The 19,423-nt window shown below is 40.5% G+C and overlaps 1 protein-coding gene and 3 long non-coding RNA genes across 4 annotated transcripts; all 4 read left to right on the top strand.

Moving 5' to 3' along the window:
• The first annotated feature begins 998 nt into the window (after positions 1-998).
• LOC122621374 (kelch-like protein 6) lies at positions 999-2,424 on the top strand. Its single transcript, XM_043799219.1, has 2 exons — positions 999-1,156; positions 1,210-2,424. Exons 1-2 carry the CDS (start codon positions 1,074-1,076, stop codon positions 2,366-2,368), a joined length of 1,242 nt encoding a protein of 413 aa, XP_043655154.1. The 5' UTR covers positions 999-1,073; the 3' UTR covers positions 2,369-2,424.
• Positions 2,425-7,582: 5,158 nt separating this feature from the next.
• LOC122621446 lies at positions 7,583-8,097 on the top strand. The gene is made up of 2 exons (XR_006326216.1): positions 7,583-7,774; positions 7,832-8,097. It is a non-coding gene; the product is annotated as an uncharacterized LOC122621446 (long non-coding RNA).
• Positions 8,098-9,700: 1,603 nt separating this feature from the next.
• LOC122621077 lies at positions 9,701-10,356 on the top strand. Its single transcript, XR_006326189.1, has 2 exons — positions 9,701-10,039; positions 10,109-10,356. It is a non-coding gene; the product is annotated as an uncharacterized LOC122621077 (long non-coding RNA).
• Positions 10,357-12,795: 2,439 nt separating this feature from the next.
• On the top strand, positions 12,796-13,312 carry LOC122621076. The gene is made up of 2 exons (XR_006326188.1): positions 12,796-12,998; positions 13,068-13,312. It is a non-coding gene; the product is annotated as an uncharacterized LOC122621076 (long non-coding RNA).
• Positions 13,313-19,423: the final 6,111 nt, after the last annotated feature.

The following is a 19,423-nucleotide window of genomic DNA, read 5'->3' as shown; positions in this document are numbered from 1 at the left end:
AGCTTGCCTGGTTTGGTCTGGTTTTCAGCTCTTGGGCTCTCGAGTCTTGGCTGGTTTGGCTGCAGTTCGGCCGCAAGTCGTGCCACTTGCCACAGGAAAGCCAAACCGAGCTGCCTGCTGCTTGCCGCTTGCTGCACAGCCCGAGCTGAGTTCAAGATTACTTTGGTTTACATTGTGCTACGTTTGCGGCTTAAATATTGTATTAAGTTTGCTGGCTGGTGATTGGAAAGCAACTGCACATAAATAGAAAAGAACGAGAAAGAGCGGGTAGCAGGTGGCAAGAGGCAGGTGGCAGGTGGCAGGATTCCCTTAGCAAAGTTCACCTCATGCACCTGGCCGCATTTCATTGCAATTTTGCATTATTTGCAACTGGGGCTTGATCGCCGCCAGTCCATTGCTCTGCCGCATTCGAAAGCCAGGTTAGCAGCCACTCGAGTTTGCTTGCTGCTATTAGCCGGGCCAACAGAAGTGGCAGTGCGATTGCCAGCAGGGGCAGCATCGGTAGCATCAGCAGGCAATTGCTTAATTGCAACTTAAGCTCAATTTTCCTCTTCCTGCTGCCACCGACGACGAGCGAACTTCTCGGGAAATTCTCGGCCCCGTCAGTCTGGACCTTGTCTGTTTGTTGTTGCCACATACAATCTTGGCCAACTCACAATCGTTGCATGTAATGACTGGCATTTGCGGCAGCTCCGATATGAAGGCCCGAGGTGAAAGGATACGGATACGGAATACCACCGGGCTGGGGGCACTCCAAACTGTACGGGCATAGATAAACAGGCCCACTCGAAAAGCGCCCGGGCTAAGCCCTTGAGCTCCGGCCACTTAAAACGTAAAGTTGCCCAGGTAGGTAGCATTAGAATCGCAAATCCCAGGGAGCTGGTGGCAGCCTTAAATGTAGTTTAAGTGTGTGGTCGACTACTTACGGGCTTTTGCCAGCCGCAAATGATCATTTTAATGCCGCAAATCGAGTGCCAAACATCAGTGGGCCATGAGTTTCCATTTTGCATTTCGCATTTTGCTTTTTCCGCAAACACACATCTATTTTTGTTACCAAAATTCAAATCGCTGCCATGAGTTGGCATATGCTATCTAGCAGCTCCGTGTACGAGTCGTCAAGTGGCCACGAAGTCGAGGATGAACTGGATTTATGCATGTGAGTAATCAGAACTTTGCCTAAATTTGCCTAAAATGTTTGGGTTACCCTAGTGAAAAGGAAACCAGAGATGAGATTATCAAGAGCATTACAAAAACCAAAGACGAGTCCGTGGAAAAACTAACTGAACGCGGCCTGGAGGAGATGGGTTTCTTGGAAGTAAAGGAAGATATTCGCTTTAAATTCGGCTGCAGCAGAAAGTACATGATCGATGGCATAACCGATATGCTGGAGAATAGGATATGCACCGATCTGCAGATCCAAGTGGGCGATCGAACCTTCCATTGCCACTTGGCTATCCTACAAGAGAGCTCCAACTATTTTCTGCCATTCAAGCAACTGGATGTGGTCACCTTAGACCCGAACGTGGTCACTCCCAGGGGTTTTGAGATGGCCTACCATTGGATAACGCACAAGAACGCCAAACTGGAGCGGAAACACATTGTGGAGATCTACTTGACCGCCAGTCACCTGGACATGACGGAGCTGAACGCACACATATGGAGTCGTTTGGACAACCCCAAGTTGCTCAATGGCCTCGAAGCATTTAAGTTGTACCTAGAATGTTTGCCCTTCCAGGCGAGCGTGTTGCAGGATCTGATGCTGGGTCGCATCCACAAGTACTTTTTGCTGGCCGTCGCCACGCAGGAGTATCTCGATCTGGAGCCGAATCACGTCTGCCAGATGCTGGGTCACATAAATATGTGTGTGAACTCCGAAATGGAGATGTTCATGAGTGGTGTCAGGTGGTTGTTTCACGACTGGCCCAAACGCAAGAAGTTTGCGGTGACTGTAATGCAGGCCATACGCTTCAATCTGATGCCGTCTTGGTATATTACTAGCTTGAAAACTCCACAATGGGATGCGCAATTCCAGGAATTGTTGCACATTCCGGCGGTGAAATCGATGATCGATCTGGGCCTGTCCTTTGCGATCACGCACAACTTTCTGGATCCCACATCGCCGCTGAAGGAGCCGCTCCACATGCAGAAGCCCCTGGAACGCCAGTGGGTCTACCATGCGAGCACACGACATCACCATCGCTACGAGTGCTCCAAGTGGCGTTACCTGACACTTGAGGTATTCCACGAGTACTTGCATTCCATCATCGCCGCCGGCCATCGATATGTGCCCTCCCTGGAGTACGTAAAGCCTGGACAAATGATGGAGTGCTGCCAGGAGGCCTTGGAAAAGAAATCGTTAAATAAATAAGCCAGAAGAGAGCACTTTATCGTGGGCCCATATCGTTTTATTGGCTCAAAAACACACCCTTGGGTGCCATATAATTGCCACGAATAATTTCATTAGCCGGATAGTCCTGTTTTGGGCTTTGGTTTCGCATACGCATTCACATTCGCATTCGCATTCACATTGAGCTGTTCCAATTAGTTGAATGGCTGGCATTTTGCTCAATTAATTGTCAACGTTTATGAACTAAGCACTGGCTTGTTGTGCGGACGTGTGAAGGTGTGTATTTATGTTTGTCATACACAACAAGCACACACACACTAACTACCATCCATACAGTCCATTCAATTGGAGAGTTTGGTGGAAAAGCGAGCAAACAAACTGCCATCACACATGCAAATGTCAATGCCCCGGGATGTCAGGGCGGCAAAACGCAAAGAAAGAAAAACACTTTTTGTTTAAACAACAGCAAAGCCATCGCGCAAATGCTGTAAAAGCGGGAAAAGCGGGAAAAGCGGGGAAAAGCGGGTAAAAGCGTGAAAAGCGTGAAAAGCAAACCATTCGACAGGCATAATCAAAATATTTTCACAAAAAGCAACACAATTAACATGCAAAAATCAGGAAACAAAATGAAATCGATTTCGCGTATTTTTTCAGCACTCATTGCCATTGGTCTTATTTGAGGCTTTTCCAGATTTCACTGCAAATGTTTGAATAACTTTTTTGTTTACCTTTGTTCCACCATTATCCTGCCTTCATAAATTTTTAGCTGCAGCATTAAAACAATAATACAAACGCAATTGATTTGGCCTGCGACCCCAATGCAAACAAAAGGCCAAACAAAACCTGGCAAAATGCATAGTTTTTTGTTTTTTCCTGAGCCCGCGTAATTTAATTGTCTGCAGTTGAGGCGCCGTACGATAAATCAATTAAAACAGATTAAGCTTCAGAGTATTAAGGACTTTTTTAGCCCTGCCACGCCCCTGTTTTTTTATGCAAGCCAATCCTAAGGGGCAGCTGCGGCAAATGTAATGCGCTGATGCAAATGAAGATAGATGCATTTCGGGCCACTGCAGCGGCGCAATAATTGACGCTGAATATGATGAATGAGTGCCAATTACAAGTGAGCGAAAAAGAATCGAAAGACGATTAATGAGTCCAAGAAAAGCGCAAATCGAATGCCAAGCCAATGGATGAACTCAAAGAAGAACTCAGTGTCATTTTAATTTATCGCTACACTTGGACAAACAAATGAAGTGCACTTCGCTGACATCCTTTAGTTCATGTGTTCAATAAGCTATAAGCTGCTAAAGCCACCTTTTACTATCCAATTGTTTGCATGAGCAAACTACGACAATATATGCGTTTTTGATCTTTCATTGCTCTTTATTGGCTGTTGCACAAAACTGATAATCCTATTGTGGTTTTGCTTGTTCCCCTTAATTGCCCTTACACTGCGCCTTCACACACCACGAACACCAACACGAACACACATACACACAGAGAAAAGCAGCTTTAGTTTTCATGTTTTGCGGCGCGCCGCATCGTTGGTTTGGCGGTTCGGTGGTGCGATGCCTGCGCCCAGTGGTTTGGCCCATAGGCTAATAGTAAAAGACAGGAGAGAACGCTGTTGTCGAGTTCCCCGACTATCTGATACCCGTTACTCAGCTAGTGGAAGTGCGAAGGAGAATTTTAGCACTGACAGTTTTTGGCGGTTTGTGGGCGATAGAGTGGGCGTGACAAAAAAATGTTTGGTAAATCGAGAAAAAATTTTCAAGACTAACAAAAATGTGAAAAAATTATAAACAGATTTTTCAAAAGTGTGGGCGTTAGGGTGGGATCCAAATATTTCCCTTATTTTGGAGAGTTGTAAAAACACCTTCCCTCACTCCAGGTTATCTGACAATACATGCCACGACAGCAGTTTCCTCGCGATCCATTTCGTCCCATACACTGCGAAGCAAAAGGGATACGAATACCCCACTGTATACATATATGTATTTATTACAGATTTGTATTACTCACCGGTGAATCATGACCTTGGCATGCTGCAGCAAAATCCATCACCATGATCAAAGCGTAAATAACGAAGACGGTATAAGCTAAAAGTTTGCCCATGTTTGTTGATTATTATTATTGCGTCGCTCTTGAAGTTCAGCCACTGTATGAATATCCTGCATCGAATGCTGCGCTTTTATAGTAGTCTCTAGAGAGAGGCTCTAGCTCTCTCATCCTACAAATAAAAAATCAATGTCGACATGGTTTATTTATTTGTACTTTTTGTAGCGCCAAGTTTATTAAGGTTATGGTACGACGCAATTATCTGAGGTGGTGATAAGGTCCACTGTGCTGTATCACTCGAGTAAGCTGTATCAATACATACATATAAGCGAGAACATGAAATCTATTGATTTGCTTCGATTCCAAGGAGCCCCTCTGCCGCTAATTCTTCTGAACCACTGTGAAATCTATTGGTCAACAACAACCGCACATTGTTATCATTGATTTACCCCCACGAAAAGCATTGAACTAATTTGGCTGTCTCCACTGCGGAATTTGCTGCTGTCTTCGTGGGGCGCGTTAAAAATGTCACAGCGCATTGCATACTTATTGGCGCATGTGTTAAGTGAAGTTTTAATTTACATATACAGTTTTAGTAAAATTGGACACACTTTACACTAATTCTTAAAAATTTACAAAACACACTGAATTAAAAATAATAATAAATACCTTTCTTTACAATATTAATATTGCAAAAATTCTTTGTTTTAAACGTGTTATTGAACTGCGACCGTCACTTGCAAGTTGTGCACCGCCTTAACTAAAAAAAAGAGAGCTCTTTTCTTTTCTGAGCCGCTCTTTCGAGCCGGTCTCCGCTCCTCTTCTACTGCGGTACTTTCCTCTTCACTTCAAACTTTGGCTCTCACGCCAAAATTAGGCGAGAACCAAATCCAAGATTTAAATATTAAATTTTCATATTCTTAGCCGGAAAATTTAAACCACACTGGCCGGGTAATTTTTGTTAAATTTGTATTTAAACTTCTGGGTGCCACCTATAATGAACTTCCACGCACTATTCACTTTACTGCTCGCTGACTAAAATCGATTTGAAGCCCAGTGGCTACAGCTTGGGGTCGGGACCCCGAGTCTGAATTCTAAAGATCCACCAGTTGGAGAAATTGCCTAACATAACAGGCTTTATTAACATTATTCCTTGGGGTATGATATTGCCACAAAGGAGATGCAAGCTTGTCGGGCGGATCCTTGCTATTGCTTATGTCTTAAGCGTGGTATTTACCTACGTATAAATTAACCTTCATATAACTTTAACTTGACTATGGAAAGGCATACCCCGCTGAGTTCGTAATTAAATTTTCAATCGTATTTTCAAAATTGGATTTTTTCACATTTTTGGCAATTTTTGATGATGATTTTTGAATATTTGGCGAAATTTGTTTTTCTGTTTTTTTTGCGATTATATTTATCAGTATTTTGATCAGAACATTCGAAATATTGGCCAAATATGGAATGTTATACCTCCTTGAGTTCGTAATTAAATTTTCAATCAAACTGTGTTTTCAAAAAAAAATGGTATTTTTTTCATATTTTTTGCAATTTTTGATGATGATTTTTGAATTATTTCCGAAAATCGTTCTTCTGTTTTTTTGCGATTATATTTATCAGTATTTTGATCAGAACATTCGAAATATTGGTCCAAATATGGAATGTCATACCTCGTTGAGTTCGTAATTAAAATTCCAATTAAACTGTGTTCAAAAAAGAAATTTCAATTTTTTACAAATTTTTTTCAATTATTTATGATAATTATGACATGGCGTTAAAGCTATATAGCCAAAACTCTTCCAGCAGCATAATAAAAAAACAATAAGTGTTCGAATACAGTAGCGGCGTAAGAGTCAAATGACTGAAACTTTTCCAGCAGCCTGAATTTAAACAATCTTCGGATTTTGTAGATCGGAATTTTTTCTTTGAACACCTAATGTAGGTTATAAACTTGTGGAGATCTTACGGACGAACGTCTCATGTAAGTGAAAAATAATATGAATACTGTAGCGAACTACATGTATTACCTCCCCGAGCAGATGGTAATATGTAGCTGGGGGGGGGAATAATCGCGACTACTAGCTCGGCACGTATCAATCACTTATTTAATTCGCGTGCAACTTCTTACGACAGCTGCTGTTAAGCTTTTTTTCTAATTATTTAATAAGTGAAGAATCCGTACATCATAATTTTGTATCTTAACATCACAGGGTGGAGAAATATTCTTAGAATTACCAAACACTATATAAAAATTAGTGAATCCAGCGAAATTGAATCGCATTCAAAACAAGTTCATTCCACGCTATAATTCAATCTAATTATTCTACCTATTAATGGGTGTTTCCCTCACTTTATCTTCCCGGTTTCTGGATGTACCCACAACATTTCAGGGAATTGCCCCGGAATAGACCTCGAATGGCACGCCAGCGAAAAAAACAAGTTCCGCAAACTTGTAATGCAAATAAATGTAATGCTTTTCGTTTAATCTCAATATGTGGGGGGGGTCAATCAATGATAACAATATCGCTTATAGTGTATATTCTACTCGAGTGATATAGCACAGTATCACCTGAGCTAATTGCTTGGGGCTGTAAAAAAAAACAATCATTCCATAAGCTTGATAGGCTTGGCAGTACAAAAAGAAAAAACAAGAGAGAACGCTATAGTCGAGTTCCCCCGACTATCTGATACCCGTTACTCAGCTAGTGAAAGTGCGAAGGAGGCTCTTCAGCACTGACAGTTTTTGGCGGTTTGTGGGCGTTAGATTGGGCGTGGCAAAAAGTTTTTCTGCAGATCGATAGAAATTTACAAGAAAAAATATCAAAACATTTTTAAAAAATGTGGGCGTGGCCGTTTTGGGTGGTTTGTAAGCGTTTTAGTGGGCGTCGCAACATGAATCGACAAACTTGCACTGCGTCTATGACTATGGAGTCTGTATGCTTAATCTCAACTTTCTAGCTTTTGTAGTTCCTGAGATCTCAGCATTCATACGGACGGACATGGCCAGATCGACTCGGCCGCTGATCCTGATCAAGAATATATATACTTTATATGATCGGAAACGTTACATACTTTTCAATGAATCTAGTATACCCTTTTACTCTACGAGGAAAGGGTATATTAAATAAATCAGCACGACATTGACCTTTAAGTTGTAGGATGAGAGAGCTAGAGACTCTCTCTAGAGGCTACTATAAAAGCGCAGAATCCGATGCAGGATATTCATACAGTGACTGAACTTCAAAAGCGACGCAACAATAATAATCAACAAACATGGGTAAACTTTTGGCTTATACCATCTTCGTTATTTACGCTTTGATCATGGTGATGGATTTTGCTGCAGCATGCCAAGGTCATGATTCAGCGGTGAGTAATACAAATCTTATATACATTAAGGTATTGTTATCCCTTTTGTTTTCGCAGTGTGTTGGAGCAAATGGATCGCAAGGAAACTGCTGTGGTGGCATGCATTGTCAGAAAAATGATCCAAGCTGGAGGGAGGGAAGGTGTTATTACAACCCTGGAAAATAGGGGTAATATTTGGATCCCACTCCCACGGCGATAGCATGAATGCGACACCTAGTGGTCGGGCTTGTATGGAGTGGAGATAAAAATCTACAAGTTTTTCCGAAATTCTATAAAAGTATAATAAATAAAATAAAGTAATAAAATCGTTTGTATTCCAAAAACTTCCCTTGCTAAACCTGTCGCCTGGGTACCTGGCGCTGAGGAAATCCCTGAGGCTGACGCTTAGCATCAAGATTTCCCGAGTCCTGACCAACCTTCTTAACTCGGAAACTGTATCGGCACGCTCATATAAAATTTCGTGCTGAATTTCGGGTTTTGAGATTGGCTCGTAGGGTTTGGGTCCCTAACATGGCCTGCGATAATCTATCCGCAAGACGATAATCTAACGGTAGACGGTAAGGAGATGGAGCTAAAGCAGACAGGACAGATTTTATTATTCCCCGATTTCATAGTAAAACAAGTTCGGTGAAATTCGTGTCCGCTACTGGTGGTTAGAATTTGGCTAGGATAAGAAATAGTTCTAGCGCAGATATGGCAAATATTTTCAAAAATTTTAGTTAAGTCCTCAGTGCTGTTTGCTAGTGGCATTTCTAATAAACCTATGCTTTACACCGACCTATACCCCTGTACCCCTGTATATTACCCCTGTATACTATAAACTCAAGTATATATAATAAACTAAATAAACAAATAATGTGGACTATTACCAAAAAAAATTATCCTATTAAATAAATAAATGAGAACACAAAAATAAGGTAAACTTTTCGCTAGTCCTACATTTAACATCCTATGTAAGTTAACCTTTTGGATTTCATTAATAAATGACAAATTGTACAAACACAAAAGGCAAAAGACAACAATTGGCTTGTACAATTTATACATTTGATTTTCTAATTTCTATACCAAAGATGAATGAACAAGACAAACTTAAAAAACAGAATAAAAAAACAAATAAAATGATTAAAACATTAAACATTCCAGCAGACAATAGGACAATTTAATATAATAATAATAAAAAAACAATAAGTGCTCGGATTCAGTAGCGGCGTAAGAGGCAAATGGCTACAACTTTTCCATAATTAGCATCGCGACTACTCGCTTGGCACGTATCAATCACTTATTTAATTTAAGCATCGCGACTACTCGCTCGGCACGTATCAATCACTTATTTAATTCGCGTGCAACTTTTTACGACAGCTGCTGTTAAGCTTTTTTTTATAATTATTTAATAAGTGAAGAATCCGGGCATCATAATATTGTATCCTAACATCACAGGGTGGAGAAATATTCTTAGAATTACCAAACACTATATAAAAATTAGTAAATCCAGCGAAATTGAATCGCATTCAAAACAAGTTCATTCCACGCTATAATTCAATCTAATTATTCTATCTATGAATGGGTGTTTCCCTCACGTTATCTTCCCGGTTTTTGGAAGTACCCACAAATCGGTGCGAGGCCGTTATATATAAAATACTATAAATCAAAACAATCATCTGAACCCCGAGAACCAAGCGCCGAGAGATCAACCCAAATCCCAGAGATTCCCCGCTAGACAATTTACGAAGACAGAAGACAAGACAAACAATTCCGGGATTTGCCCCGGAACAGACCTCGAATGCCACGCCCCCCTGTGCCCCACAGAGCCTGCGTTCTTTGCGTTTTTCTGTCAGCGAAACAGCTAAATACATTTAATGCTTTTCGTTTAATCTCAGCAGGAAGGGGTCAATCACTGATAACAATCGCGCTCATAGTATATTAGTATTACACTCGAGTGAAACAGCACTGTGGACCCTATCACCACCTGAGCTAATTACGTGTAAACAAAAACGATCGTTCCATAAGCTTGATAAGCTTGATGAATACACCAGCGCGTCATGTACCTCTTACTGTAGGATGAGAGAGCTAGAACCTCTCTCTAGAGACTTGTATAAAAGCGTAGCATCCGATGCAGGATGTTCATACAGTGGCTGAACTTCAAAAGCGACGCAATAATATTAATCAACAAAAATGGGTAAACTTTTGGCTTATACCATCTTCGTTATTTACGCTTTGATCATGGTGATGGACTTTGCTGCAGCATGCCAAGGTCATGATTCACCGGTGAGTAATACAAATCTGTAATAAATACATATATACAGTGGGGTATTCTTATCCCTTTTGTTTTCGCAGTGTACGGGAGCAAATGGATCGCAAGGAAACTGCTGTGGTGGCATGCATTGTCAGAAAAATGATCCAAGCTGGAGGGAGGGAAGGTGTTATTACAACCCTGGAAAATAGGGGCAATATTTGGATCCCACTCCCACGGCGATAAAGTGAAGGCGAAATTCTTTAAAAATATAATAAATAAAATAAACTAATAAAAGCGTTTGTATTCCAATAACTCCCTCTGATAAAAATTATACCAATTTTTAAAAATATTGATTTCGTTTTAAATTGCTTACGTTCTTTGAATATTATTGTTTTGAATTATTCTAAGAGATTCAAACATTTTTATTTAAAACATGTCGCGACGACAAGACGACTTACCACAAAAGCACACAAGCGAAAACGGCGAGACCGTGTTGTTCTTTTAAAGGTTGCACAGAGACTTGCTAAACCTAGCAGCTGAAATTTACACTAAATAATCCGTAAATATCATTTAATATTTTAATATAAGTTTGATCATTAACTTTATAAACACACAACTAAACACAATTAAAAGTTTAAGTGAACTTTTCACTTACAAGTTTATATATATATATTATATATATTTTATATTCTCTGTTTCGCACTCATTCTTCAGGAGAAACCAATAATACCAATAGCAAAACCAATAATACATTTTATGCTTTGATCAATTATGACACAGGGTTGACACATTTCTAGACTAACTTTTGACTTTCATTTTTTTACTTTTGTCCTGTGGGCTAAACCACTGTGCACGCCTTAACTAAAAATAAGAGAGCTCTTTTCTTTTCTGAGCCGCTCTCTGCTCCTTTTCTACTGCTGTGATACCCATTTTCTCTACTTCATGCCTTGGCTTTCACGCCAAAATCAGCGGGAAGAGGAAGGAAAATGTGGGATAAAAGGAGAAGGAAGGTAAAAGGGAATTGCATTATATTGGTAATTCCTTTCCTTTAAAAAAATAATGGTCTGCTTATCAAGCAGTACAAAGTATGTAAAGTATGTATCAAAGTAAGTTTCCAATCGAAGGACCGCTCGCTCCTTTGCTTCTGGACTTCCATCGCATCCTGGGCAGTATGCATGACGATCTCCCGTGAGTCGTCCTAATCAAACTGCTCTTCCATGGCAACTAAATCTAGGACTTCCTCTATATTCGAATTCGGAATCTGACATTGAAACTAGCAAACCTGTCGCCTGGTTACGGGGTGAGGGACAAGACGAACAAGAGTATGGGAGTGGCAGGTATGTGGGTTTGTGGGCGTTAGGGTGAGCGTGCCAAAAAGTTTTTCTGTTGATAGATAGAAATTGATAATACTAATAAGAAAATGAAAAAATATAAACAAATTTTTCAAAAGTGTTGGCGTGGGGGAATAATTAGATTCGCGACTACTCGCTCGGCACGTATCAATCACTTATTCAATTCGAGTGCAACTTCTCACGACAGCAGCTGTTCGGTTTTTTTTTATAGTTGTTTAATAAGTGAAGAATCCGTACATCATAATACTGTACCTTAACATCACAGGGTGGAGAAATATTCTTAGAATTAGCAAACACTATATAAAAATTAGTAAATCCAGCGAAATTGAATCGCACTTTAAACAAGTTCATTCCACGCTGTAATTCAATCTAATTATTCTACCTATTAATGGGTGTTTCCCTCACTTTATCTTCCCGGCTTCTGGAAGTACCCTGAAATCGGTGCAAGGCCGTTATATATAAAATACTATAAGGCTGTGACAGCATCAAAACAATTATCTGAACCCCGAGAACCGAGCGCCGAGAGCCATACTCGCGACCCCAGAGATTCCCCGCTAGACAATTTGCGAGGACAGAAGTCACGACAAACTATTCCGGGAATTGCCCCGGAATAGATCTCGAATGCATCGCCCCCTACCGCCCTGTCAGCGCGGAATGCTAAGCCAGCGAAAAAAACTAGTTCCGCAAACTTGTAAAGCAAATAAATGTAATGCTTTTCGTTTAATCTCAATATGTGGGGGTCAATCAATGATAACAATATCGCTTATAGTGTATATTCTACTCGAGTGATATAGCACAGTATCACCTGAGCTAATTGCTTGGGGCTGTAAAAAAAAAACAATCGTTTCATCAGCTTGATAGGCTTGGCAGTACAAAAAGAAAAAACAAGAGAGAACGCTATAGTCGAGTTCCCCGACTATCTGATACCCATTACTCAGCTAGTGAAAGTGCGAAGGAGGCTCTTCAGCACTGACAGTTTTTGGCGGTTTGTGGGCGTTAGAGTGGGCGTGGCAAATAGTTTTTCTGCAGATCGATAGAAATTTACAAGACTAATAAACAAATGAAAAAATATCAAAACATTTTTAAACAATGTGGGCGTGGCCGTTTTGGGCGGTTTGTAAGCGTTTTAGTGGGCGTGGCAACATGAATCGACCAACTTGCACTGCGTCTATGTCTATGCAGTCTATTTGCTTAATCTCAACTTTCTAGCTTTTGTAGTTCCTAAGATCTCAGCGTTCATACGGACGGACAGACGGACATGGCCATATCGACTCGGCTACTGATCCTGATCAAGAATATATATACTTTATATGATCGGAAACGCTTCCTTCGGCCTGTTACATACTTTTCAACGAATCTAGTATACCCTTTTACTCTACGAGTAAAGGGTATAATAAATAAATCAGCACGACATTGACCTTTAAGTTGTAGGATGAGAGAGCTAGAGACTCTCTCTAGAGGCTACTATAAAAGCGCAGCATTCGATGCAGGATATTCATACAGTGACTGAACTTCAAAACCGACGCAACAATAATAATCAACAAACATGGGCAAACTTTTGGCTTATACCATCTTCGTTATTTACGCTTTGATCATGGTGATGGATTTTGCTGCAGCATGCCAAGGTCATGATTCACCGGTGAGTAATACAAATCTGTAATAAATACATATATACAGTGGGGTATTCTTATCCCTTTTGTTTTCGCAGTGTACGGGAGCAAATGGATCGCAAGGAAACTGCTGTGGTGGCATGCATTGTCAGAAAAATGATCCAAGCTGGGGGGAGGGAAGGTGTTATTACAACCCTGGAAAATAGGGTAATATTTGGAACCCACTCCCGCGGCGATAACATGAAAGCGACACACCGTGGTCGGGCTTGTATGGAATGGAGATAAAATTCTACAATTTTTTCCGAAATTCTATAAACTAATAAAATTGTTTGCATTCCATAAACTCTTTAAGTGGTGTTAAAAATTATACAATATTGATTTTGTTTGTAATTTTATTACGTTCGTAGAATATTATTGTTTTGAATTATCCTAAGAGTTCATAAACATTTTTATTTAAAACATGTCGCGACGACAGGAATACACACCACAAAAGCACAGTTACACAAGCGAAACAAGAGAGAACGCTATAGTCGAGTTCCCTGACTATCTGATACCCGTTACTCAGCTAGTGGAAGTGCGACACTGACAGTTTTTGTCGGTTTGCGGCGTGGCAAAAAGTTTTTTGGCAAATCAATAGAAATTTACAAGACTAATACAAAAACGAAAAAATTTCAAAACCTTTTTCAAAAGTGTGGGCGTGACAGTTTTGGGTGAATCGACAAATTTGCGCTGCGGATATGTCTCTGGAGTCTGTATGCTTAATCTCAACTTTCTAGCTTTTGTAGTTCCTGAGATCTCGACGTTCATACGGACGGACAGACGGACGGAGAGACGGACATGGCCAGATCGACTTGGCTATTGATCCTGATCAAGAATATATATACTTTATATCCTCTACTTCATACCTTGGCTTTCACGCCAAGATCAGCGGGAAGAGAAGGAGAAGGAAGGTAAAAGGGAATTGCATTATATTCTTAATTATTTCTCTTTAAAAATAGCTTAAGCAAATCTCCTAGCATACTGCTTTTAATGGTCTGCTTATCAAGCAGTACGGTAAATAATTTACTGCTGCCATTCAGCGGATGCTTGATCTCTGTTTTGAATCCGTTTTGATCCGTTTGGACCGAATTGATTTTAATTTTAATTCACAACTTTTTACGGAAGGAACTTTCACGCACTATGCTCGCTGCTCTACTGCTCGCTGACCAAAATCGGGGTCGGGACCCCGAGTCTGAATTCCTAAGATCCACCAGTAGAAGAAATGCCCAACATAATGGGATTTATTAACATTATTCCCGTCGTCTAGAACGGCCAATTAACGTGCCTACTTTTAGGCCGAGATCGACAGTAGGTCCATGACAAGCTACCTTACACTGCGCTTTCACACACCACGAACACCAACACAAACACGAAGACACACACACAGAGATAAGCGGCTTTAGTTTTCATGTTTTGCGGCGGCTGCGTTTTTGAAGTTCCATTACTCAAACTCAATGGGTAAAACGCTTCAAGGCTAAATCGCATGGCTGAAACTCAACTGACAACGGATGGGTGGCAAACTGTTTGCTGGCAAACTTTATGGTGGACACCCCCATTGCAATGCATTGTTTCAATTGTTCGACTTGCCAAAAAGTTGGCCAATTCAGCCGACGGCTGGCCTTTGCAATTTGAGTGTTTTTCTGCAGCTTAAAGGTCGCCGCACTTAGGGCCTGATTAGCTGCATAATTGCTTTTGGCTAATTTGATTGAACGGAATTTCAATTAAAACGCGACCTCGATCTTATCAGCAACTGGCGACATTCGCCAATAAAAGATGGCATTAAATGTGCAATGCATTTTCAAACACACGCAAGGCTTATGATTAATGCACACAGCTTAGTCGAATAAAATAAATATTACTTTGTGCATTTGTGTACATATAAGTTTTATAAATTGGGTCACAAGTGCTTATGCTATCTGACAACAAATCTTAAATTAATCTTTTTCCATGTTTACCCGCAAGTCAAGATGCATTAAAAATGCAAATTATTATTGGATTGCAATTAAATGAAGAGGGAATTTAATTAAGCCCATGTAGATGCGTATTGCAAGTAGAAGCGTTAAGCGTTTTTGGGGCTATTTTTCAAAACATTTGCCCACACCGGACGACCACAACTACAAGTATGCATAATTTGCTGATTGCAATTAAAAGCAATTATGCTCGGTGTCCTGCCAACCACAAACTCATTAGCTTGTTGCACCAAAACCGCAATGCAGCATATCCCACAGCAGAGTTGCAGCAACAACGACGAAAATTACTTACACATATCTCGGGGGTCGGGGATTGGGGGTCAGGCAGTGTGTGTGTGTGTGTGTGGGTCACCACTATGCTGGAGGGTTACCGCTCACTTGACCCGCCTTTTGGCCCAATAGCCAAAACGATACGGCCAAAGGGATTGCCGAAACGAAATCGAATCGAATCGAATCGCTGGCAAAATTGCACAGCTTGACGCCATCTTTTTGCCCAGCCAAATCCTTGCCAATTTTTTCTCCAGCTTTAAACCTTTTTTTTTTTGCTTTTTAGATTTTAGTTTTTTTTTTTGGATGCAGGACACAGTTTTTGACGTGCGTGTGTGTGAAGTGCTTTTAAACAAAATGGTCACAGCAAAGTGCCCACAGCTCTGCAGGACAGAGGACCGGGTTTGTTTAGAAGGTTTTATGCATATGTCCGACATGTGGAAAATTCCATTAGGAAGTTTTCTTTGTTTGCATACATTTGCATGCCTCTGCCTCAGCCAAAACCTTCGCCATGCCAGCCCACAGTATTCACCCACAATTTTCTGGACTTCCATCAGAAATAATTTATTTGCGGCAAGGAGCTGGCCAAGATTTTTATTATTATTATTTTGTAATGGTTTTCAAGTGTTTGCAGTAGCAGTAGCTCTACGGCACAACACTACAAAGCCGGGGCCAAAGAAATGGCAATGATTTGCATAAAATCGATTAAACATTTTCGGCAAATAAAATGCATATTGAAATGAAATGAATAGAAAGCAAGCCAAAAGCAAAAGCAAAAGCATCAGCGCAGCAACAATCTGGCCAGTTTTTGCCCAAGCCATGGGCCATGATTCTTATGAGTTTTCCTCTTCCGAAAGTCCTGCCTTTTTTGTTTGTTAAGTGGGCGTAAGCAGGATAAACCAGTGCCGTCTGTTGTGTGTGCTCAAAAGATTTATCAAATATTGCCCAATCGATTCACCTTACATCGTATATTTCCTATATTTCATTGCAAAAATTATTGCCCGCCCCTATTGAAAAGCAATAAGGCCGAAATGAAACAAAGTGCATTTAGCCCAAATTGCTTTGCTAAGAACTCTATAAGAATATAAGGCCGCATATTGAACTGGCCTAATTTATGTGCTACCCGTATAGTTTAAGGCTCAAATATTTTTCAATCATTAAAATATGGAAAATCCACACAGACATTAATTACGCTCAGACAGCAATTACACTTCACGTCTTCAGAAAATTGACAGGCCAGCCAGCAAAATTTACATGTGCAGATATGAGCAAACAATTTGGGCATCTGTGAAACTGGGAAACTGGGAAACCTGTAAGCCCAGTGACCTGGCTTAAATATTATATGATAGTCTTGTGTGCCATGTTAAAGTGGAATTTTAAGCAACGTTTACGGCAAAATGAGTTGTGTAATCCAGTTTGGTAAACAAATATCAAAGCTATTTGTATTTAATTTCTTAAGCAAGCACAGTTAATTAATTACTGGGCGGCTTAAAGAGCAACAGAGTTGTTCTCGTTGACCTTTGTGTGGAAGTACAATAATTTAAGAGTTTGCGCTTCAACTCGCAGCAAAACTCACTTAGCAAACTAAAAGCAACTGAAATACTGAAATGCAGAAATGCAGGGGTTAGTAGAGTGAATCAAGCTCCCACTCTGGCATTAATGGCAACTTGAGCTGCCCTAAGATGCAACAAAAGCGGCCACATCAAATATAAATGATGCCACCGAAAACAGCTGGCCACGCCCCTTTCGAGTATATACTCTTACATACATAAATATATATATATTTGTATATAAGGCCAGCCTGCCACAGAGTTCGTCAGCTGAAACGCAAATGCAAATGGAAGCGAAAATTAACGTGCATTTCTCTCGTTTTGGCGCACAAAACCCCCGCAGGCCAACTGCAAAAAAAGAAAAAACACTTTCGGATACAATTTAAGAGGGATTTTGTTTTTGGCTCCTTGCTCTTATTATTGTTATTTCCGCTCTGCATGGCTAATGAAGCAAAACGGCAACAGCCAGCTAACCCTGAACTACAAACACCAGCAGCTGAAATTTTTCGACAACTTTCGACTGCGGTCGCCTTGCTCGAGATACAAAACTGCAATTCAATTGCCCGCCAGGCAGCCAAGTAGCAGTGCGGGCACTTTAAGGCCAGCACTACGGAACACGAATGAAAATTCCAACAAAAATAGACGGGCAAAAAGAAAATTGCTAGCAATAAATTTCGAATTAAATAGAAATTTGCACAGTCAAACACTGTGCAGTGGGCTGGGTTTTCTTTGGGTGGGCGAGAGATACCGAAACCGGAGTCTAGCTGGCAAAAAATGCAAATCTCAACTAATTCTTATAAATTATTTAATAAGAAAAAGTCAAATGATTCATTTTTAAGCTGCACCCTTCATCACCAAAGCTCAGCTGGAGCACAAATGCGGCGAGCAAAAGAAGCGAGAGACCAAAACGGCAGCTAAAAAAGCCATAAAAAGTGCAGCAAAAGCAGCAAAAGCAGCAAAAGAGAAAAGTCAGTACCGGAAAATGGCAAAGACTGCGGAAAAAAGAATGGAAAGCTATCCGGGCATACCCTTGCCAACTAAATTGCCAGCTGAAATACCGATTTTCTTAAGCTCATCCAGGATTCATTTGTACATTTCAAGTGCAAGCATTTTTATAGTGATTTTTTATGGCTACCTTGAAAGCAGTCTCATTATCATCATTTCAAGTTTGTTGTCGGAATGTTTTTGAATAAGAAATCATTATTCGTTGCACAAGTTGATAACAGAACTAGTTTTCAAGCTGTTAAGAAATCTATTTGTTTAATATAAAAATAAACAGCAAGTTATTTCAGCAGGGTATCAAAACTGCTTTTCGCAAAGCATGCTTTCGAATGTGCCAAAGCAATTGTACACTGCTTTCCCAGCAAAACGGTGATGATTTACCGCCAAACTGGAAGTGAAGTGATGTGACTGAATTGGCAGCTTGTGTCGCCGCCACTCGGAGTGCAAATAAGTTTGCATGCATCGAGTGGATGGGCAGGGAAATTTCCAAGCAAAAAGCCCTTTGTTCGGTGCCAACAGTCAATATTAATGTGTCACACACCTTCCGGGCCAGCAACGGCACTGCTCGTGCGTGAGTTAGAAAATGCGAGATGTCGTCCATCGCATCGATTATCAATCACGAGCTGGCTGGGCACTCAGTCGAGCGAGTGCCACGCCCACTGTTGGCGAAAGGGGAAAGTGAACGCACACAATGGGGCGCAGCGCTTTGCTTTGCCTTTGCTTACTGAAAAGCGGTAACAAAGAGCCCAGAAGAAATAAAAAACAGAGCTCAGAGGGGGGAAAAGAGAAGCAGTGCTGGTGCTGCAAGCATGCAAAATGTTGAATGTTGTGCACATGGCAGTTTATTCATGATTTCACATATTTCGAACCACGCCCACCGCCACCCATCTTTGTTGGCACAAAAAATTGCCTCTGTGTGTGTGCTTTCTAAGGATGAGAAAGTCGCTAGGACAGCCACACACACTTACACGCTGAAGCCATGGCTTTATACCCGATTTTGTTTTTCAGCAGCGAGCGTTCTTTTTGCATTGGACTTTTGGTTGCACTAAGACTAACTTTTTTCCAGCTGCTTCTTTGTAAACTTGCATTTTTATGGTTTTAACATGTTTACTTAAATTCTTGTGTATTTGTCTTGTTGGCGTGGCTGTGACAAATGTTCAAAGCTGGGTAGTAGTAGCTATGAAAAAAGCGACGTATTAAATTGCTTTCTTTTATATTGTATGTTACACCATGAAGTAATAAAAAAAGCAAATAAATTGTTGATGAAAAACACAACGTTTGTGTAGCACGGAATTTTGGCTAGTTATCAGTTTTTACTGTAGTCTTCAACTCAGACGCCCCTTATAATGATATCTAGAGTATATTTTACAAAAGAAGACTCCAAAGGTTGCATTTCCTATAGAGATTTTATAATTTATCTGTGACAAGCCACTTTTCGAAACCTAAATGGCACCTGGCCCCCTGGTTACCACAATCTGAAGAGATTTATCTAAATTGCAATATGATACACGCTTTAATAGACTTATATGCACTGATAAAAGCTGTAGTCTGCAGCGGTTTTATAGTTGTCCGTAAACATTAGATAAAGTAAAGTCGCTTAATAAGTGTTCGCAGTCTAGTGTTTCT

This window comes from Drosophila teissieri, chromosome 3R (genome assembly GCF_016746235.2).
Source record: "Drosophila teissieri strain GT53w chromosome 3R, Prin_Dtei_1.1, whole genome shotgun sequence".
Classification (NCBI taxonomy): Eukaryota; Metazoa; Arthropoda; class Insecta; order Diptera; family Drosophilidae; genus Drosophila; species Drosophila teissieri.
The sequence above is the reverse complement of the archived record's forward strand: the minus strand, read 5'-3'. Positions and strand labels throughout refer to the sequence as shown.